This window comes from Thermothielavioides terrestris, chromosome 4 (assembly GCF_000226115.1).
Source record: "Thermothielavioides terrestris NRRL 8126 chromosome 4, complete sequence".
Classification (NCBI taxonomy): domain Eukaryota; kingdom Fungi; phylum Ascomycota; class Sordariomycetes; order Sordariales; family Chaetomiaceae; genus Thermothielavioides; species Thermothielavioides terrestris.
This window is the reverse complement of record NC_016460.1, coordinates 1,077,780-1,096,579: the sequence shown is the minus strand read 5'-3', so window position 1 is coordinate 1,096,579 and position 18,800 is coordinate 1,077,780. Positions and strand designations below refer to the sequence as shown.

The following is an 18,800-nucleotide window of genomic DNA, read 5'->3' as shown; positions in this document are numbered from 1 at the left end:
AACGCGAAATACGCTACTTAGTCAATGCTATTACAACCGTTGTTAATACTAACAACCGTCTCGTCGACTATATTTTAAGTTCACTATAGTCTAGCCCCTCTCTATAAGGCGGCTATAGTTCGACTCTCGTTAGACGTAACATTGCCCTAGTCCCCTTCGCCCTACGTCCCTAGCGCTATTTGTCTTCGTTTACCGAGGACCTTATATATATCTACTATAAATACGCTAATCCTTTTCCCTAGACCCTTAGCAAGTCCAATAGATAGCTAATTATAGAGGTACTTTCGTTACTAGATAAGGGTGCTATATACTCGCCTATTGGCGACCTAGTATTGTCTAAAGACGAAAAGGCTATAGAGTAGGGCTAGAGATAGCCCTATCTCCTATCGTAGCCTCGTCCTCGTTTTATTCTACACCTCGACCCTTTGTCGAACCGACCTACCGACTAGAGTAGTTATAGCAATTTTAATATCTACCTTCGTCCTACCTTAGAGATCTTAGAGTAGGTTATATATTAGCCGCCGACCCTACCTCCTATTAGCTTATACCTAGATATCCTATAGTACTATAGGGTTGACGCTAAGGTAAGGCTAGAGGACTACCTATATTTAAGGAAGTAGACTTAGTTAGCGTATTAAGATCTTTCTATATTTGTATTTCTTTTATTATCTTTTTGTAATAAGGCTATAGCTAAACGTATTAAGGTGACTATATACCTAGTAGCGCTACCGAGCTATATTCGTCCTATCGTAGTCATTTCTTATAGAGTAGTCAGTATATAAATATAACGTTTTCTCTTTTGTCTTCTATTTAATATTGGCCTATCGTTGTATTATATATCTCCCTACTCCTACTTAAACTTATTAAGTATAATAGTGTTTAAAAAGTTCTCTAGAGGCTTCTATATTGGTTTGTTGTAACCTATCTACTTAACGTATATATTATAGTTCTTCCCTTTCTCTCTTATATTCTAAGCTTTAAGGATCGCCTTTACCCTATACTCCTATTATAGGACGCCCTCCTCCGATATAACCTATATAAAGTCTAGCTACTTATCTATAATCTTCTATAAAGGGAGCGGATCGAAGGCCGCTCATTCAACTAGATTGATATAGAAGGTTGGGTATAGGCTATATAGTACATCGAGTATCACTGTTAAAGGAGTAGGTATAGCGATCACCTTATACTTAGCGTTTAGCTAATCGAGTTTCTTACTAGGGCGGTTCGTCTTTATATTATATAGGAAGAGCTATACTTTGTCCTCTACTTTGAACCGTTTAGCTAGATAATAGGAACGGTTTACGTTCGCCTATTGCCGTTGCTATATATATACGATAGTAGCTTATATCTACTCTATCTCCTCCTTTAAATAGTGTAGGAATTAAGTAGCGCGACCCTCTAAAGACGCTATAGACACTATTAGGATTATAATAAGTTGTATAGGGCTTATATCGAACCTATAAAAAAGGTAGTTTAGGCTTACCTTGGTTACAGATAAGTCCTTGTTATTGAGTGTAAACTAATAAGCTAGGAAGTACTTAGGCTAGTTGTACTATATAAAAGAGATGAAGATCTAAAGGATCGTCTATACTTCCTAATTAACCTACTCTATACCCTTGTCTATCTAGGGATAGTAAAAGGTCGATAGGAGCTGCTCTACCCCTATCGCCTTATATAGCGTAGTCTAGAACCTACTTAGCTAGTTTGATCTACAATCGGTTATAATCTAGGTTAAGAACCTATAGAAGCGCCACTAGACATTGTAGAACTATAGAGTATACTCCTCTACTCCTATTAAGTATATAGCCTCGAGCTATATATACTTAGAAAGGTAGTCGGTAATTACTATAAGGTAGCGAAGCGTCTTTTTATTTTTTATAGGGAGGTTGGTTATAAAGTTAATAAAGATCTATTTCTAGAAGTGGTTAGGAATAGGCAAGGGCTATAAGAGCCCTTGATACAACTGTCTAAAGATCTTGCTCTAGCGGCATTGGTTATAGTTTTAGATAAACCGCTTTATATCGGATAATATAAGGTCCTAATGATAATCCCTTTAGAGTATTTTAAATAGCCTATTGTAGCTTAGGTACCCTAATATAGCTAAGTTATAGATCTACTAAATGATCGTAGTAGTTAGGGGCTCCTATATAGGGAGCTAGAGCTAGCTATAGAATAGGAGTACGCCTTATATATTAAGGGAATAGTCTATAATCTAGGTCTATACTATATTCGTCTCCTTTAGAAACTTCTAGGCCCTATTACGAATGGCTTAGAGCTAATAAATATAATGTTCGTCCTCAACAATACCTTCGTCCTATAGGGTAGCTAGCTATTTATCCTCGAAGAGCATCTCTCCTATAGGTAGCCTAGCCTTCTCCTATATACTAGTCTAATATACTTTAATCGGAGAAAGTAGCTAGGCGATATACTAGCCGTCCTTAGGCTTGTCCTATTTATACTAGGAGAGTATATCCGGGTATAAGGCCTAGGATTCTAGTCGATACTTTAGCTTAAAGTTGAATAGGGAGAGCGTCTTCGCCTATTAGGCCTGCTATTCACTAATTAGGTATAGCTAGGAGAAGTACTTAAGGTTCTTATAATCGGTTAGGATAGTAAAGGGGGCTACTATACTCTAAAGCTTTGTCGACTAGGCTTTAAGACAAGAGATAATAGCTAATAGCTCTTTATTGTAGATAGTATAGTTGTACTTAACTAAGCTTAGTTTTATAGAGTAGTAGGCTATAGAGTAAAGAACCTCGTCCTTTCTCTACTAGAATAAGTATTTGCCTAGTACTATACTAGAATAGTCTACTTCTACGATCGTCTCCCTTTTAGGATCCTACTAGGCGAAGATCAGCTCCGATATAAACGTAGTCTTAAGTATATCGAAGGCGTCCTATTCCTCTTTGCCTTAGCGGAATAGAACATTCTTATAGATAAGGCGTATCAATAGGGCTACTTTCTTAGAGAAGTTAGAGATAAAGTTACAATAGAAGTTAGCGAATCTAAAGAAGCTCTATACTCCTTAGACCTTATAGGGTACCTCCTACTTATAAATAGCTTTAATCTTCTTAGAGTCGGGGCGAATATAGACTCCTATCTCTATAATATACTCTAGGTATTTGACCTCCTTCACTATAAAGGCGTATTTCTTAAGGTCTAGGTTAAGACCTATATCCCTTAGTCTATAGAGGACCTCGTATACCTTCCTTATATAGTCCTTCTAGCTCTTACTCAAATATACTAAGACATTGTCGAAGTATACCGTTATATAGTCTCCTAGTGTTAGACCAAGGACGTTATTAATATATCTCTAGAACGTTATAGAAGTATCTACGAGCCTAAAGAGGTAAACTAGCTATTTGAATAGTCTAAACCTTATATAAAACGCTATAAGGTGCTTATCCCTCTTAGCTATCTAGATATAGTAGAATATAGCTTTAACGTTTAGCTTTATAAGCTATTTGGCCTTAGCTAGGGACTAAAGAGTCTCTTTGATTAGGGGGAGTAGGTACCAATCTTGTTTAGTAATCTTGTTTAAGGCTCGGTAGTCTATATAGAACCTCTATCCTCCTTCTAGCTTCTTTATAAGGAGGACTAGGGCAGTTGCCGATAAGGAGCTTACCTAAATCTATCTTTTGTCTATTAGGTCTACGACCTACTTCTAAATCTCTAGGAGGTAGTCCCTCGGTATATTGTATAAGGGCCCCTAAAGGAGCTTAGGAAGCTTCCTATCTAGGCTTGTCTTAAGGCGAATATAATAGTCGGCTTCCCTTTAATAGGGAGGTAAATCGTTCGCCTTTTCTTTGTTGAAGAGATTAGCGAAGTTATGTAGCTCCTTTAGTAAAGCGACCTTTGGATCTAGGTCGGCCTAGGGCTAGGAGATAGCTACTCTTAGGATAGTAGTTATCTTATAAATATTAGTAACGAGGAACGTATCTTAGGTCCTTTTAGACTTCTTCCTCTATATTCTATAGACTAGGCTTATAAATACTATACCTATAATTTAGGTAGTATTAGTCTTCTTCTAATACAAAGAACACTTATATATCTATAGTCCCCTTTACAAATTAATAGTAAGGACCCTATTAGCAAGGTCTAGTATAATTCTATAGTAGTTTATCTAGGGAAGTCCTAAAATAACGTTATAGGCTAGCCCTAAGACTATATAGAATATAGCAACATTTATCTACCTATCGATATCCATTGTAATATAGGCGATATATATAATCTTCTTTGTAATTTATACCCCTTTGACGACAACGCCTAAGGTATAGGAGATTAGTATATTCGTCTACTCGATCCCTAATCTCTAATATACCCTTTCGCTAATAGCTCTATAGCTTTAGTACCTATTGTCTACTTATATATTTATAAAACTAAAGGAGTTTAGGAAGACTAGGATAAGGAAGGAGGGTTTATCTATTCTCTTTCTAATCTCTATAAACTTGTTCTATAAGCGGTTAGGTCCTTTCGGCCTTTGTATAGGACTTTGTATAGAGGCTACTCTTTTCCCTCCTCTTCCTTAGAGGAGGAGTCCTCCTCTACCTAGTCCTTAGCCTCCAACTTATTGATATCGACTTAAGGAACTAGCCTCTTAGCTAGGGCGAAGGGATAGATAGCTACGAAGTGACCTTAGCGCCTATAATAGATATAGGCCCTAGCCTACTAATATACTATATATACTTCGTCGTTTACCTACTTCGTTTATAGTATATTCGTACTTCGTTTTCCTTCTCTCTATTGCCGCTTTCCTCTATAACCTTTATTGGCTCCCCCCTAGGTAGAGGCAATATAAGCTACGTTGATCCTAGTTATCGATATATCTTTATCTATATCCTTCTCTACGTCTATATTAGGCCTAGGCCACTTGCTCTACTATCGCTAGGGCTTCTCCTTTATAGCGAAGGCCTCTAGGTCAGTAGCGATCTTATAGTACTTTATAACGGCTATAGTATAATCGTTCTATAAGACCCCCTAACCTACTATATTGTACTTCAACTTCAAAGAGAGGTATCGTTATAGCTTAATAAGCTATACCTTATCGCTCTAATTAAGTCCTCTAGCCTTCGATAGCTTCGCTTTAAAGCGAACAATAAAGGAGGAGAATAGCTCGTTGTCTCCTTAGCAAAGTATATCTAGCTCCGTCAAGGCTATAATCTGTTTATAGGGGTCTATATAGATTATTGTAAAATACTTAAGGAACGCTCTTAGATCATAGTTGTAGCTAGGCCCTCTAGATTTATAGAAGGCTATAACCTTAGCCTAGACCCCTCGGCTAAAGTTACCCTAGACGAACACCTATTGGTCGTAGAGGCCTCCAATAAAGTCCTAGTCCACTACTAGGATATACACTATTATAGCCTTCTAAGCAACGAAGAGCTCCTTTTTACTATCGAAGGACTATCCTATAGGGAGGCGCTTCCACTATATCCTAGAGGCGGTTATAGCTATAACGTTAGCTATTAGAACTAGGATATTAGCTGCTATAACGGCGTTTATAGTCTAGGCTATAGCAATCTAGGCTATATAGAGTTCCTTAATAGTTACATTCTAACGAACGATCGTCTCCTATAGGTATTAAAAGTGCTTATAAACCTAATCTAGGTCCAGAGCCTATAGGATACCGAGGTAGTTCATAGTAGTATCTAGTCTACTCGGTACCGGCGTCGAGACACTAGGCGTACTTATCTCGTCTACGCCTAGAAGTAGCGAATGCTCTATCGGCGTAAAGGTAGTTGAACTATAACGTATTAGCCTTATAGCGTTCTATAGACAAGTGTACAATGTTCTATTCAACTACCTTAAGGAGAGAAAAAGGAGAAGTATAGGCTACGGTCCTTGTACACAGAGTTTTCAGGGGCTCGCGGAGTGGGTTCGGGCCGACGTTATTCCAGGCGCGAGGCGGGCCCGCCATAGGTCTGCCCTAGGGCCGCCACGGATCCTGGGCGCAGCCCCCACATACCTAGCCCGGGTATAGCCCAGGTCCGTAACAAGTAGACCCTTAGTATTAAGGAACAACCTTTAACCTTCCTATTCTTCTTCGTTTTAATAGCTAGGATCTAGAACTTCCTACTCAACATCGTTAAGCGGTAGCCTATCTCGTCGACGTTCCAACAACTGGTTACTATAATCTTAAACCTCTTAATAGCATCTTTATAGCGATCGAAGAACTTATTTAGCTTATCGATCTATTGCTAAGCAGATAGTTGTATAGCCTCTACTAGCTTCCTACTCGTTGTAAAGTATATAGGATGATCGAACCGCCAACGTACCTACTAGGCGTAGTTGATAGGGCCTATAGGAGGAACATAGTGTGCCTATAGACGATTCGTAGTACCCTCGATAAGATCCTATATAAGCAAGGATCCTAAGGTAGATAGCCACTCCACGTATATATCGAGGGCATTGTCTTCTATATCTATAAGCGTATATAGCCGCCTAATGATATAATAGGTATTCAATGCCGGCGAGCCAATATCACGAAGAGCCTTAAGATACATAGCAATCTACGATTTGCTATAGCCGAACCGCTTAGCTACAATACAAAGAGAAGGCATTATATAGCCATTGGTCTTACCTCGAAGGTAGTTGGTATAGTAGCGTACAAGGGCGTTGTTGAGCTAGTGGGCAGCGCGTACACTACGTGGCTCGGACAGGAGGTTCGAAGATCTAGGTATATCAAAACACTATAAAAAACATCACCACTTGCAAGTTGGCTAGCGGCAATAGCTTTAAATTGATGCGGTTGACACGGTTGTGATCCCCCGTGCCAGGACGCGTTCGTATACAAAATTAGGTAGGGAGGTGTCCGGTTTTTTTGGGGTGTCCGGCAATTTTGTGCCCCTCTCTTCTGGAAGAAGAGAGGGCTGCGAAAATACCCACTTTTCCTTTGGCCCTCGGGTAGCATGAAAGAGCGGCAGGGTCCTGGCAAACGCTCCGGATGCTAGGGCCCTTGATGTTTTCCATGAGTACCAGGCGAACAGACCGTTTTAACTTCTTCCCCATGTGGGTGATGGGCAAGCTGAAAGTCCAAGAGCCAAAGTACTTAGGCGCACACAAACCCGTCCGGCCGCTCTGGCGCGCTTTGTGGAGGTGGCCGAGCGCAGCGGCTTCGTGGGTGTAGTCGACATCTGCCTCTTTGGCGGTATTGGTAGGCACGTGAGCCGCGTGGCGGCACTCAAATGGATAGTAGAGTCCATCGAAGATCTTTGCGACAGCCTCAAAGGGGGGTTCCGAGGTTTCGGGGGCGACAGAGCAGACCACCAGCTGGGCGCCTCTCTCGTCACCCACAGCCAGTGTCCCGGTGATGGCAAGAGTGGCGCTGGGGCCGGAAGACGACGGCAAGGCGTTTTCGCGCTCAAGAGGAGGGTATGCCATGACAAGCTCGGTCTGGGTCGCCGAGTAAAGGTCCACGTCACTTCGTGGCCGCCATGCTCCTAGGCCGTGCTGGGGATCGCCAAAGGGCGGAGGAGGAGCGTGCGGCTTGATTTCCACCTGAAAGCCGATCCGGTAGGGACAGGCCGGTTTCTCCGGGTCGGGAGGCGGGGTCCAGAGCTCGGGATCAGAGTGAAGCGGTAGAGCAGGGCGCTGAAGGCTACTCGATGAGGACATACCGAACTGTCGTTAAGACTTCGAAGACACGAGATGGGGAGACGAATTGCCAGAGGACCAAAGACAAGGATGCCAGATATGTTTTGCGTAAAGGTTCATTCTTTCATGGAACAGATTTAGCCTTTGACAGCAAAAAAGCGAAAGAATATGATATGAACTATAGTTAGTATAGCTCGAGCACACACTCGAAGCTCGAGTTTCAGGGCATTTTCGGCTGGCGATGGCGTTGGCGGGAGAAGCAACAACAGACAGAGGCAACCCCGGCTGGACTCGGAAACCGGGAAAAAAAGGACCACGTTGAAGGCAGCCACAAAGCGCTGACTGGCCATGCTTGTACCCGAGCCATGCATGACGATGCGTTTGCCTGTGCAGGGGTTGAAATCAGGAACCAGGCTCGTGGGAGGATGACCGGGATTCATTGGAGAGATGCAGCGGCAACAGGGTCGCTTGTCGGTCTCGGCAGCAGCTTTCTGTGTACCGTATCCGTGGGGGAGGCCTTCGTGATTGCAGCAGCTCGGATGTAATCCGTCCAGTGATGCCGTATTCCGATGCTCCAATTGCTCCGCTGCTCCGATGCTCCGATTCTCCGATCGATTCTTTCCGCTCTCCACGGTAAAGCTTGGTAAGCTTACGCTGATGGAGGGAACCATTGTTGGTGCGGCTCATATGACTCATGAGCACCGCCAACCATTGTCGTTTCGTGCCAAGTGAATTACCTTACCGGAAGAGATCCCCTCTCGGTAGGGCTTGACCGGTGCTACCAGAACACTTCATATCTGGTCTGCATGACTTAATTGCGTGCAGACGGTGAAGAGCCGTCGGATGCTGCGTCGCCAATCGATGGCATCTGCTTCCCAGCCCGCTGGGGCTCACACTAACCATGACCCACACACCGCACAGCCCCTCCACCAATCAGCGCAGATCGCCCCGTCTCTTCCAGGCTCTGTGTGCAGCGCTGCAGCCAGAACACAGAAGGTCTGGGCGGGCTTTGCAGGTTCTGGAACTCAAAGCCCTGCAGCGGATGCAGTGGATGCAGTGGATAGTGGATGTGGATGCTGGCCGTCGAGGTTACCTCACCACCAGGCTTGGGCCCCGTTTTGATCAGGGCTTCGTTCCTTCCACACCACAAAACGAAACCGGACACTCTTGTGGCTTTCCCACTCCTTCCCCCGCTTCCGCGAGCACGCCAGTCCTCCGGCCTGGGCGCGACACACACGCTCGCATAGGCTCCCGTGGTTTGACGGCGAACGCAAACAAAGCGCGGATCATGCATCGCGGCCCGCAGATCGCCCAGCAATCGAGTCACGCGCAGCAGCACTAACATCCCGCGGGGCTTCGGGGCTCCGGCATCGCACTCGCTCGCCACCCACACCATGGACGACACCGCGAGGCTCGTGTCGGAGCTGCACGACAAGCTCGCCGAGCTCGACGGCAAGGTCGCAGCGTACCAGCGCGACCTGCTGGCCGAGTTCCACCGGCACATGGACGAGTGTCTCGAGAAGTACCCCGACCACGTCTCCAGCGAGGTGTCGCGAGTCATTGCCGAGTCCATGTCCGCGGGCAGGTACCCGGCGCTGAGTCCGGGCAGCCGCGGCGTGCCGGACTCGCCCGCAATCGACCGCAGCGCCTGGGACGGCCGCAGGTCGCCGCCCCCCTTTCTCCGGCACACCTCGGGAACGCCGAAGGAAAGCCTGCGCAGCCCGCACGCCCGGGAGAAGGAGTTCCAAGGTTTGTTTACGCCGAATTACTTGCCGCTTTTGGAGCGCGATGACCGCGCACACCGCTCCCCGCCGACATCGCCGCCGCCGGCGTCAGGTGGACAGCCTTTGTCAATCGAAAACGTGCAGAAGGTGGAGACGTCTGCGCAGTCAATTGCCGGGAGCGGCGAGAGTAGACCGGGCCCAACCAGGCGGCTAACCAACCTGTCGACCTCGTCGGTCGAGTCCGCCGGCAGCGACCCGAAAGTGCGGAGAAGCGCACTGCGGCGGTCGTCGAGCTCGAACAAGGGCAGCAGTCCGCGCCGGGTGCGTTTTGAGTTTGAGGGCGAGGAGGTGTTTCCAGCATCTTCTCCCCAGGCATCCGCCACCACCCTGGCTCTGGCGGGTGGGGCAGAGTCTCAGCCCCAGGCTGAACCGACAGCTTCCATCGCCCCCCAAGATGAGTCAACGGCCTTCGTTGGGACTTCCCTTCTCGATGTCGAGGGCGAGGAAGACGCCCTCCCGAGACCGAGAAAGGTGTCATCCACGCAAGCACTGCAGGCACTCACCCGCAGTCCGCTGGAGGAAGGAACCACTTGGACAGTCGTCAACCCCGATCCCGAGGAGGCCGTCCAGGTTAACGGCCAGCAGCATCCCGAGATTGCGGATATGACGCCGACCAAGGTTGACTCGCAGGCGACCATCCGGCCGGCGGATGTCCTAGAAGGAAACCCGTTGCCAGGTCCGCCGATTGAGGAACTGGCCATCTCTGACGACGACAATGGCTACGGCGATGAAGAGAACGCATCAGACCAAGAGTTTCTTTCCATGAGACCCAAGAAGAAGACGCCGTCGCCCGCGAAAAGCCCATCTTCCAGCCCGCCCACGCAAGCCGCCGCCGCGTCCCCTATCACAGCGACTGAGGAAAACGGACACCAGGACGTTGACGAGGACCACGACCCCCTCTTTGACTTTGACGACGACGGAGGACGTCCGGCCTCCCAAACCGAGCAGCGTGCCAGAAAGTACCTTAGCCGGCTAGACGACGAAGAAGATCAAGAACAACAACCCCCGCCCGGGCGACTGCGAGGCGGAAATCGAGAGGCAGCCGGAGAGAGCTCGACAGGAATCCCGCCGCCCGTCTCATCGTCAGCCGCGCTCTTCGGACATAGCATCGGCTCGTACATGGGCAAGCCGGTGACGGCAACTCCGATCAAGGACCCGAAGCTGTACGAGGAGATCGCGAGCATGCAAGACGTGCAGTTCTTCGTGGGCAGTATCGTGGACGGGCCTGCGGACCTGGGCAGCTATCGCGCTGGGAGGGGTGTTGCTCGGAATTATGTCGGCACTCCACGCAGCTTTACGGAGAGGCTGGCGCTGGAGGAGGAGATGGAGCGCCGGAAGGCGGCAGGAAAGGGTGTCGATGAGGGTGGTGATGCCTAGCCGAGCCGTGCCACAAGCAGGGGAAGCAGAGCTCGAGGGTACAGGGGATGCACGGAGCAGCATCCTCTTTGGTTCATCAAGCATCAAGCATTGATTATACTATGCGTAGTCGACAGGGGGCTGGGCTGGCTAGCTGGGCTGGCGCCTCATCTCGGATCACACAAGGAAGTGTGCTTGTACATATCATACCTATGCACTGCATCACGATACCGATTAATGGGGCTGGAATCAGGAGGTTACAGGGACAGGACAGGTAGCGGAATCTGGCTCGTCGGGGTTGAGGGCGCGCATAAGGAATGCCTAGGTATATCGGTAGGCCCGCTCTACAGCGGTCTAGGGCTCGGTTGAAAATCAGAAATTGAGGTTCTCTTGATGCTCGCTCTTGAAGTTTGGATCCTCGCTCTTGTTAAGGCCTGTCTCCAGCCTGCAGCCCTCGATGCACATTGACATCAAAGGCTCAACGATCAGCGGTCCAAGCTCCACCTGCCCGGTTCATCGGGCCCGGCCGCCGTTACCTCCGTTCGGCATGCATCCATCGCTTGCCGGCCGGCGCTTGAATCCGGGGGGTTGAAGCGGGCCAATCAGCGCAAGAGCAACCGTGTCACAGAGACTCTCCTGTTCGGGGGGAGGTGCTCCGGCAAAAGTTGAAGGGACAAACAACCAACGTTACAACGTATTTTGTACTCCGTGCTGTGCCATTCGAGAACTTCCCTTGGCTTTTGGTTGAAAGAGTAGCGCCATTTTCCCTTTTTCGACCTCAATCGCCCATGACCGTGCCAATGCGCTCCATCCATCCCGGCTCATCCCTCGCGACTCCCATCGACGGCCACTGCAGAGCATGACCGTGAAAGACACCGAGCGAGCTAGGTAGCCACGCGAGCCGAAGCCGAGCGAGCCATCCCGAACGCCGGTGGTCGGGCCTCCCGTCCATACCCAGGTAGTCGCAACAAATATATCGAACGACATAACCCGAGCCCCCGAGCCCGACCATGCGCCCTTCTCTCCTCTCCTCCGTTCTCCTCCCCGTCCTCCTCCCGCCCCCATCAACCGTAACAGCCTACACCCCGCTCTCCACCGACCTCCTACGATCCCTCCCGGCCCCGTCCACAGCCGACTACGACCCGCACACAGGCGCGCTGCTCGCGCCGCTGCTGATCCCGCGCGTGCCGGGCACGCCGGGCCAGGCGCGCGCGCAGGAGCACCTGGTGTCCTTCTTCCGCGAGCACCTGCCCCGCTGGGAGATCGCGTGGCAGAACTCGACGGCGACGACACCCGCCACGGGCGACCGCCGCCTGCCGTTCGCCAACCTCGTCCTGCGCCGCGAGCCGCCGCGGGCGCGGGCGCGCACGGGAACCGCCGCCCTGCTAACGCTGGCTGCGCACTACGACAGCAAGATCTCGCCTGAGGGATTTGTGGGTGCCACCGACAGCGCGGCGCCCTGCGCCGTGCTGATGGACGTCGCCAGGCGGGTGGATGGGTATTTGGAGAGGCTGTGGGCGGGGAAGGGACAGGGCGGGGAAGAAGGGGATGGGCAGGATGTTGGGGTGCAGATTTTGTTGTTGGATGGGGAGGAGGCGTTTGTCAGCTGGACGGAGGAGGATTCGTTGTACGGGGCGCGGTGAGCCTACCTTTATTTTCTTTATTTTCGTTTTTTTTTTTTTTTTTTTTTTTTTTTTTTTTTTTTTTTTTTTTTTTTTTTTTCTCCATTTTCGAAACAAATTAGTGCTGACGAGGATTGGGACTCGTAGGGCGCTCGCGGCGGAATGGGAGGCCACACCGTACCCGGCCCTGTCGACGTTCCAGAACCCGCTGCGCCAGATCAGCCTGTTCGTGCTGCTCGACCTGCTCGGCGCGCCGAATCCGGAGGTGCCGTCGTACTTCCAGAGCACGCACTGGGCGTACCAGCGCATGGCCGCGCTCGAGAGCCGCCTGCGCCAGCTCGGGCTGCTGGAGAGCACGCCCAGCGATGGCAAGCCGTTCCTGACGGACAGTGGCAAGCTCGCAACCCAGTTCACCGGCAATAGCTTTATCGGCGACGACCATGTGCCATTCATGAGGCGCGGCGTGCCTGTGCTGCATCTTATACCCTCGCCGTTCCCGTCTGTGTGGCACACAATGGAGGACGATGGGGACCACTTGGATATCCCCACCGTCAAGGACTGGGCGCGCATCGTCACGGCTTTTACGCTAGAGTGGATGGATGTGCAGAAGACGGAGCCGCAGGGGTGAGGCTCTTACGGTGTGGTATTGTTTTGGGAATCACAGCAACCAGGCGCTACACGACATGTTCATCAGGGATGTGCGGATAAGGGAGTGAATATCTGCTCAATTCCAAAGCAGCGCCGCTGGATGATGATGTTAGGCATGGGCTCTGCGTTTCCAATGGGAGGCCAAGGAGAACAGCACTTGGCCTGGATTTCATTAAGGGTGATTTGGCCCCAGGGATGGGATGAGAGCCAGGGCCGACCACCCTGAGCAACTGCAGAGCGGATGCTCATGGATGTGAGCGGATGCGCGGACTGTGCGCGGCTTGAAGGAACGAGCGTTGTATGCATGCCAAGCAGGGCAAAGATTCTTGTTTAGCGAAAGATGGCATGGCCCCTTATTTTAGGTTACCTGAAGACAAAAATAAAGCTGGCCGACCTGAATGGCTGGCTGGACTCGTGGGCGGCTTACATTAACTGGCTGGAGGCCTGCATACGGTAATCTACAGCACGAAGGTGGCAATAACCTGGAATCAATTCCGTCGTGGAACCTGAGGGATCATGTACAGCTTTCTGAATTCAGGACCATTTACATCTGCTTGCCTGCGCCTGTAATGGAACCGATGGGCAAGAGGTAAGGTACCTTCCAGTGACGCCCTGCCTGAGGGCCTTTCACCCAACCCCTGACTGCCTGAACTGGAAATCTGAGAGCAGCCCCTGCTTGGTGGGGTGCCCGGCGCCGGGAGTGGCGGGGTCACACTGACGGCAACAAGTCCCCACTCAAATACCCGCCATAGCGGCTAGCCCCGGTTTCGCCCATGGCCTGCCGGATGTGTTTCGGTTGGCCTCGAACATGACCCATCTCACCTCTGCGCTGAAAACAAAAAGGGCAGATCGGTCCTACAGACAGATATTTATTCTCTTGCTTTGACAAGTCCATCTCTTCTGCTCAGCTCAGCTCAGCTCAGCTCAACACTGCCCTACCCCGCACTGCATCGGTTAGCAGCCACCTATCGGTAACGAGAGACCCCTCCCCTCTCTCGTCTCCCCCCCACACTACGCGCTATCGCGCTATCGAACGTGCTGCCAAAAGACCCAACGTGTGGCAAGAGCTGCTCTTTGGAGCTGCTTGTAAAAAGTCGTAAAAGCCAGGCACTCACTCATCGGTTGCTCCCACCGTTCTCTTGCAGAGGGGTAGGGCATCTTTCCTTTCTTTACCACGGCTTCATCGGGCTCTCCGTCGGCGCCGTCCTCCGACTCCCGTCCCAGTCCTCTTCGCAAGACCGTTACTGCCGGCAGCGTGCTGTTTGACCCCCGATACACATTTCAGACTCGGCCGCCACCGGTTGCCCGCTTCGCGATATCCACGTTGCCAGCACGCTCCGCGAGCGAGCACCGTCGCACCGAAACCATGGACGGCAAGAGACATGCTGCTTCCTTCCAGCAGCTGGAGAAGCTCGGCGAGGGAACTTATGCAACAGTGAGTTGTTGGTGCCCGCGCTGCACGCCCGTTGCACGCCGGTCGCACGCCCCTCGCACCGCGAAGCTAACCAGCGTGCGTGTCTAGGTCTTCAAAGGCCGCAACCGTCAAACGGGCGAGCTTGTTGCGTTGAAAGAGATCCACCTCGACTCGGAGGAAGGCACGCCTAGTACAGCCATCCGCGAGATTTCCCTTATGAAGGAGCTCAAGCACGAGAACATCGTCGCGCTTCACGACGTCATCCACACCGAGAACAAGCTGATGCTCGTCTTCGAGTATATGGACGGCGATCTGAAGAAGTACATGGACACGCAGGGCGAAAGGGGCGCGCTGAAGCCCCCTGTCATCAAGTCGTTCATGTACCAGCTGCTGAAGGGGATCGACTTCTGCCACAAGAACCGGGTGCTCCACCGGGATCTGAAGCCGCAGAATCTCCTGATCAACAGCAAGGGCCAGCTCAAGCTGGGCGATTTCGGTCTCGCCAGGGCGTTCGGCATTCCCGTTAACACGTTCTCGAATGAGGTGGTGACGCTCTGGTACCGCGCTCCCGATGTCCTGCTCGGCAGTAGGACCTACAACACGAGCATCGACATCTGGTCCGCCGGCTGCATCATGGCTGAGATGTTCTCAGGCAGACCCTTGTTCCCTGGCACGACCAATGAGGACCAGATTGTTCGCATCTTCCGCATCATGGGAACGCCGACAGAGCGGACCTGGCCGGGCCTGTCGCAATTCCCCGAGTACAAGACGACGTGGCAGATGTACGCCACGCAGCCGCTCAGCAGTATCCTGCCGCAGATCGACCCGCTCGGCATCGACCTGCTCCAGCGCATGCTGCAGCTCCGGCCCGAGCTCCGCATCTCGGCGGCCGAAGCACTTACGCATCAGTGGTTCGCCGACCTGATTGTGGGCCAGGCGGGGCCCAAGCAGCACCCGCAGCACCTTCAAGCACAGCAGATGATGCACGCTCACGCTGGTTACCAGCCTGTACCGAGCCAGAGCAGTTACGGCGCGTACTAGTGGTAATACCAGCCGGCATGTTCAGCAGCAACGCGGTATTGCGCCACCGGCACCTCTACTCACGCTAATACAGGATGACTCCGCCAAGGAGTTTTTGTTTTTTTCCATCCGGCGGCGCCGATGCTGTTTCAGCATCTAGCGTCGATGCTCTGTGGCAGCAGTCGCATAGTGGCACTGACTATCGAATTTTCCAACCCGGAGCGGCACAACCTCTCTCATAAACGGTTGAATGCCAGGTGCTTTGGGGGGATGGTTGGGTGGGCGCGATCTTTCCCATCCACACTGATTCAATCCATCTTGGGCCCCGCCACAGAACCGTGCAGGGGAAGCAATAGAGACGGCGGGCATCGAGCTACGCCCGACATTCTTACCCGCGATGGTGGCTGTAATGAACGGAAGGGGGAAAGCCACATGACAGGACGAAGGAAGTCTACGGTTTACCGTCACGGATCTTGGGTGTCTTGTCCACAGGCTGGAGAACTGGGTGTGAGTAATGAAGGGGACAAACACACAGCCTGTTCTGTGATCCGGTCTAGCGAGAGGGCACTTTTCTCTGTAAACAAGCATACGTTGCAATAACTACACGAAACCCAAATTCTTCGCTGTGACGTTCTCCGCGTAGCTCTAACTCTGGATAATAGAGGTACTGCACTCCGTAGTTGTTCCGTAGAGGTAATTCTCGCCTACTGGATAGGTGCTGTTCTGTATGGAGCATCCGTGAACAGCATATCTTTGATACCTAGGTACTTATCGATAACCTTAATTCCTCCGCAAACTCCACCCGCCACGGCCGCTGCGCTCTCACTGGATGGTTACAGAGTAAGCAGCCTCGCGTGCCTCAGGCCTTTGAAGCGACCGACTACAACCCAAGCATCCAACAAAGTCAAGAAAAGAGCCGGGAGAGATGGGCAGGACCTGGCCATCGACCTGGTCATCGCCCGCGATTGTGCTCTAAAGCCACTCTCTCTAGTTTGATTTGCTGCACCACCCGTCTTCGATAAACACGGTCGTTTCCTACGATAGCCTCAATGGAGTCGCGCAAAGGTGCGGCCGCTTGCTTCCCGCACTGGAACCCGCCCTTGCCCGCACCGCGCAATGGCCAAGATAATAACTAACCGCTGTTCTTTGTCCCAACAGAAGAGGAGGCTACCATCAAGGTTGCCTCGGCCAAGAAATCCGTCCCGCCCTCCCGGCCGCAGTCGTTCGGTAAAATCAAGCTGAAGAAGGCCGCGCCGAAGCAGGCCAAGCCCGGCAATTGGAAGGAGGCCAATGTCCTTGTTGAAGGTTCGAACGCCTTCCTTCACTCTTTCCCAGGCAAGGATGGTTTCCTGATCATCTGCAGACGACAAAAGAAAATCTAAAGATGGCGCGATCAACGCCGCATCCCCCGGCCCCGTCATCAACCAGCTCGGGGACTCGAGCCGCGAGACGTTCAGCACGGGCCGCCCTCTCGAAGACCCTCCCGACATGTTCCAGTGCAAGCACTGCAAGAAGGGGATCACGCGAACAGCCGCCAAGGACCACATTGCCCAGTGTCTCAGGATCAAGAAGGAGAAGGCCCAGCGCAAGAAGGAAGCCCGCGAGGCACGCGAGCGGCTGAAGGAGGCCGCCAGGGAGGAGGAAGCGCGCAAGGCAGAAGAGGACGGCGCCGCTCGTGGCGGCGACGACGACAGTGACGACGACGACGAGCGAAAAGACGGCGACGGGAAGACAGCCGGCAAGGCAAAGAAGACCAACGTTGCCGGCAAGAAGCGGAAGGCAGAGGGCGAGCTTGATAAGGGGAAGGTGAAGAAGAAGAAGGACGAGCCGAAGCCGAAGACGGCGAAGCCCAAGGGCCCCGTGGACGTCGAGAGGCAGTGCGGCGTGCTGCTGCCCAACGGCCAGCCCTGCGCACGGTCTCTGACCTGCAAGAGCCATAGCATGAGCGCGAAAAGGGCCGTGCCGGGCCGGTCGCTGCCGTACAACATGCTTCTCGCTGCCTACCAGAAGAAGAACCAGGCCAAGCAGCAGAAGGCCGCCATTGATGCCAACGCCCCCTTAGAAGACGAGGACGACGTCGACGGTGCTGCGGTCGACAGCGACGAGGAGACGGCCGCCGTCATGACGGCCCTGGCCGGCTGGCACCCGCAGCCGGTCGTGCCGCAGCCCGTGTTCGCGCCGACGAAGCGGCAGTACCAATTAGCTCGCCTCCACGAGCAACTACAGACTGCCACCAACGGCGGCCGGGTCAACATCTTCAAGGTGGTCGGCTTCGGCGCCCAGCGGCTGCCCGAGGGCCATCCCGGGCTCTTCGACTACGACGACGCGCCGGCCGATCCCGACCCCGCCATGGCCGGTGGCGACTTCTCGCGGCGATCCTCGAGCTACAGCCTCGGTGGGCCGCCGCAGCGACGGCCGTCCGTGACGGGTCGAGCATAGAGCGCTCGATCTCTCAGTGCGTCGTCGCCTCGGGCACCATTGCCGTCGCATCAACGTCTTGCTCCCGGCCCCACCAACTCCGACATGTTCTCACGCAGCCGCCTCATCCCCACCGCCGCTACCGCCGCCGCCGCCTACCCCGCCTCCGTCGCGAGCAGCCCACCATTCCCCACCCCGGAGGCCCGAGGGGCCCGGTTCACGGCTGCCACCACACACACGGAGCACCTTGCCCAACAGCGCCATCACCAACAGCAAGCTCGCGCCGCGCCGTTGATCCCCACCGCAACAAGCCCGGCCCGTCACCCTAGCAAAGCGGCGCAGATCTTCCAGCGGATCAACCCAGAGGCTCAGGCCCGCGATGGCCAGGCGAAGACGGGAGCGCCGTGTCAGTCTGCCGGCGGGGCCGGATTGCTGCCGCAACCGCTGTCGCGGGCCCAATTGTCTCCGGCCCGGTCCCCGGCCCAGCCTCAAACCGAGGCGCAGCCAGCGCGGCGGCAAGACTCGCCGTTTACGTACCCGCCCGAGGCGATCGCCGCGGCCGTGGCGATCTGCGGGCCGCATCCCCGGCGGCCGGTCGTGCGGCCGCCGGCGCTGGATGCGTCGGTGTTTCCCTCTTCTGGATCTTCTGCGGCCGCGTCTGCGGCCGCGTCTATTTCTGTGGCGCCGCCGGTGGCGGCGGCGGCGGTGGCGGCGGTAGAAGGGGCTGTGATTGTGGCTGGTGCTGGTCGTGGTGGTCGTGGTGGTGGTGGCAGGAAACGGGGCAGACCGCCCCGCAGCGCCTCCGCCCTCCCGGCGTCCCAGACCGAGCGAGCTCCGGCGTCGAGACGGCTGCGAGGCGGAGCGGCGGCGGCGACGGCGAGGAGGAAATAGGCGGGGCGGAGCAGCGGCGGCGGCGAGGAGGGAGGCGGGGTGAGATGAGGTGAG

The 18,800-nt window shown here is 52.8% G+C and overlaps 6 protein-coding genes across 6 annotated transcripts; 4 read left to right on the top strand and 2 right to left on the bottom strand.

Annotated features, from left to right (window-relative positions):
* Positions 1–3,046: 3,046 nt before the first annotated feature.
* On the bottom strand, positions 3,047–3,199 carry THITE_43819 (uncharacterized protein; the record flags this gene model as incomplete). The annotated part of the gene is made up of 1 exon (XM_003655140.1): positions 3,047–3,199. A coding segment is annotated over one exon (153 nt), but the record flags the coding sequence as incomplete, so codon positions are not given.
* Positions 3,200–6,930: 3,731 nt separating this feature from the next.
* THITE_14952 (uncharacterized protein) lies at positions 6,931–7,563 on the bottom strand (the record flags this gene model as incomplete). Its single annotated transcript, XM_003655139.1, has 1 exon — positions 6,931–7,563. A coding segment is annotated over one exon (633 nt), but the record flags the coding sequence as incomplete, so codon positions are not given.
* A 347-nt stretch (positions 7,564–7,910) lies between these two features.
* THITE_2118580 (uncharacterized protein) lies at positions 7,911–8,229 on the top strand. Its single transcript, XM_003655138.1, has one exon. The coding sequence runs from the start codon at positions 7,959–7,961 to the stop codon at positions 8,136–8,138; it is 180 nt and encodes a 59-aa protein (XP_003655186.1). The 5' UTR covers positions 7,911–7,958; the 3' UTR covers positions 8,139–8,229.
* Positions 8,230–8,851: 622 nt separating this feature from the next.
* THITE_2118579 (uncharacterized protein) lies at positions 8,852–10,801 on the top strand. Its single transcript, XM_003655137.1, has one exon. The coding sequence runs from the start codon at positions 8,988–8,990 to the stop codon at positions 10,752–10,754; it is 1,767 nt and encodes a 588-aa protein (XP_003655185.1). The 5' UTR covers positions 8,852–8,987; the 3' UTR covers positions 10,755–10,801.
* A 942-nt stretch (positions 10,802–11,743) lies between these two features.
* Positions 11,744–15,564, top strand: THITE_2096446 (uncharacterized protein; the record flags this gene model as incomplete). The annotated part of the gene is made up of 4 exons (XM_003655136.1): positions 11,744–12,372; positions 12,503–12,979; positions 14,228–14,438; positions 14,526–15,564. 4 exons carry the CDS (start codon positions 11,744–11,746, stop codon positions 15,456–15,458), a joined length of 2,250 nt encoding a protein of 749 aa, XP_003655184.1. The 3' UTR covers positions 15,459–15,564.
* Positions 15,565–16,486: 922 nt separating this feature from the next.
* THITE_130189 (uncharacterized protein) lies at positions 16,487–18,746 on the top strand (the record flags this gene model as incomplete). Its single annotated transcript, XM_003655135.1, has 4 exons — positions 16,487–16,502; positions 16,596–16,742; positions 16,822–17,854; positions 17,975–18,746. 4 exons carry the CDS (start codon positions 16,487–16,489, stop codon positions 18,744–18,746), a joined length of 1,968 nt encoding a protein of 655 aa, XP_003655183.1.
* Between the last annotated feature and the right edge of the window lie 54 nt (positions 18,747–18,800).

Coding starts and splice junctions, on each gene's coding strand:
- THITE_2118579 (XM_003655137.1), top strand. CDS start 8,988: ATGGACGACACCGCGAGGCTCGTGTCGGAGCTGCACGACAAGCTCGCC.
- THITE_2118580 (XM_003655138.1), top strand. CDS start 7,959: ATGCATGACGATGCGTTTGCCTGTGCAGGGGTTGAAATCAGGAACCAG.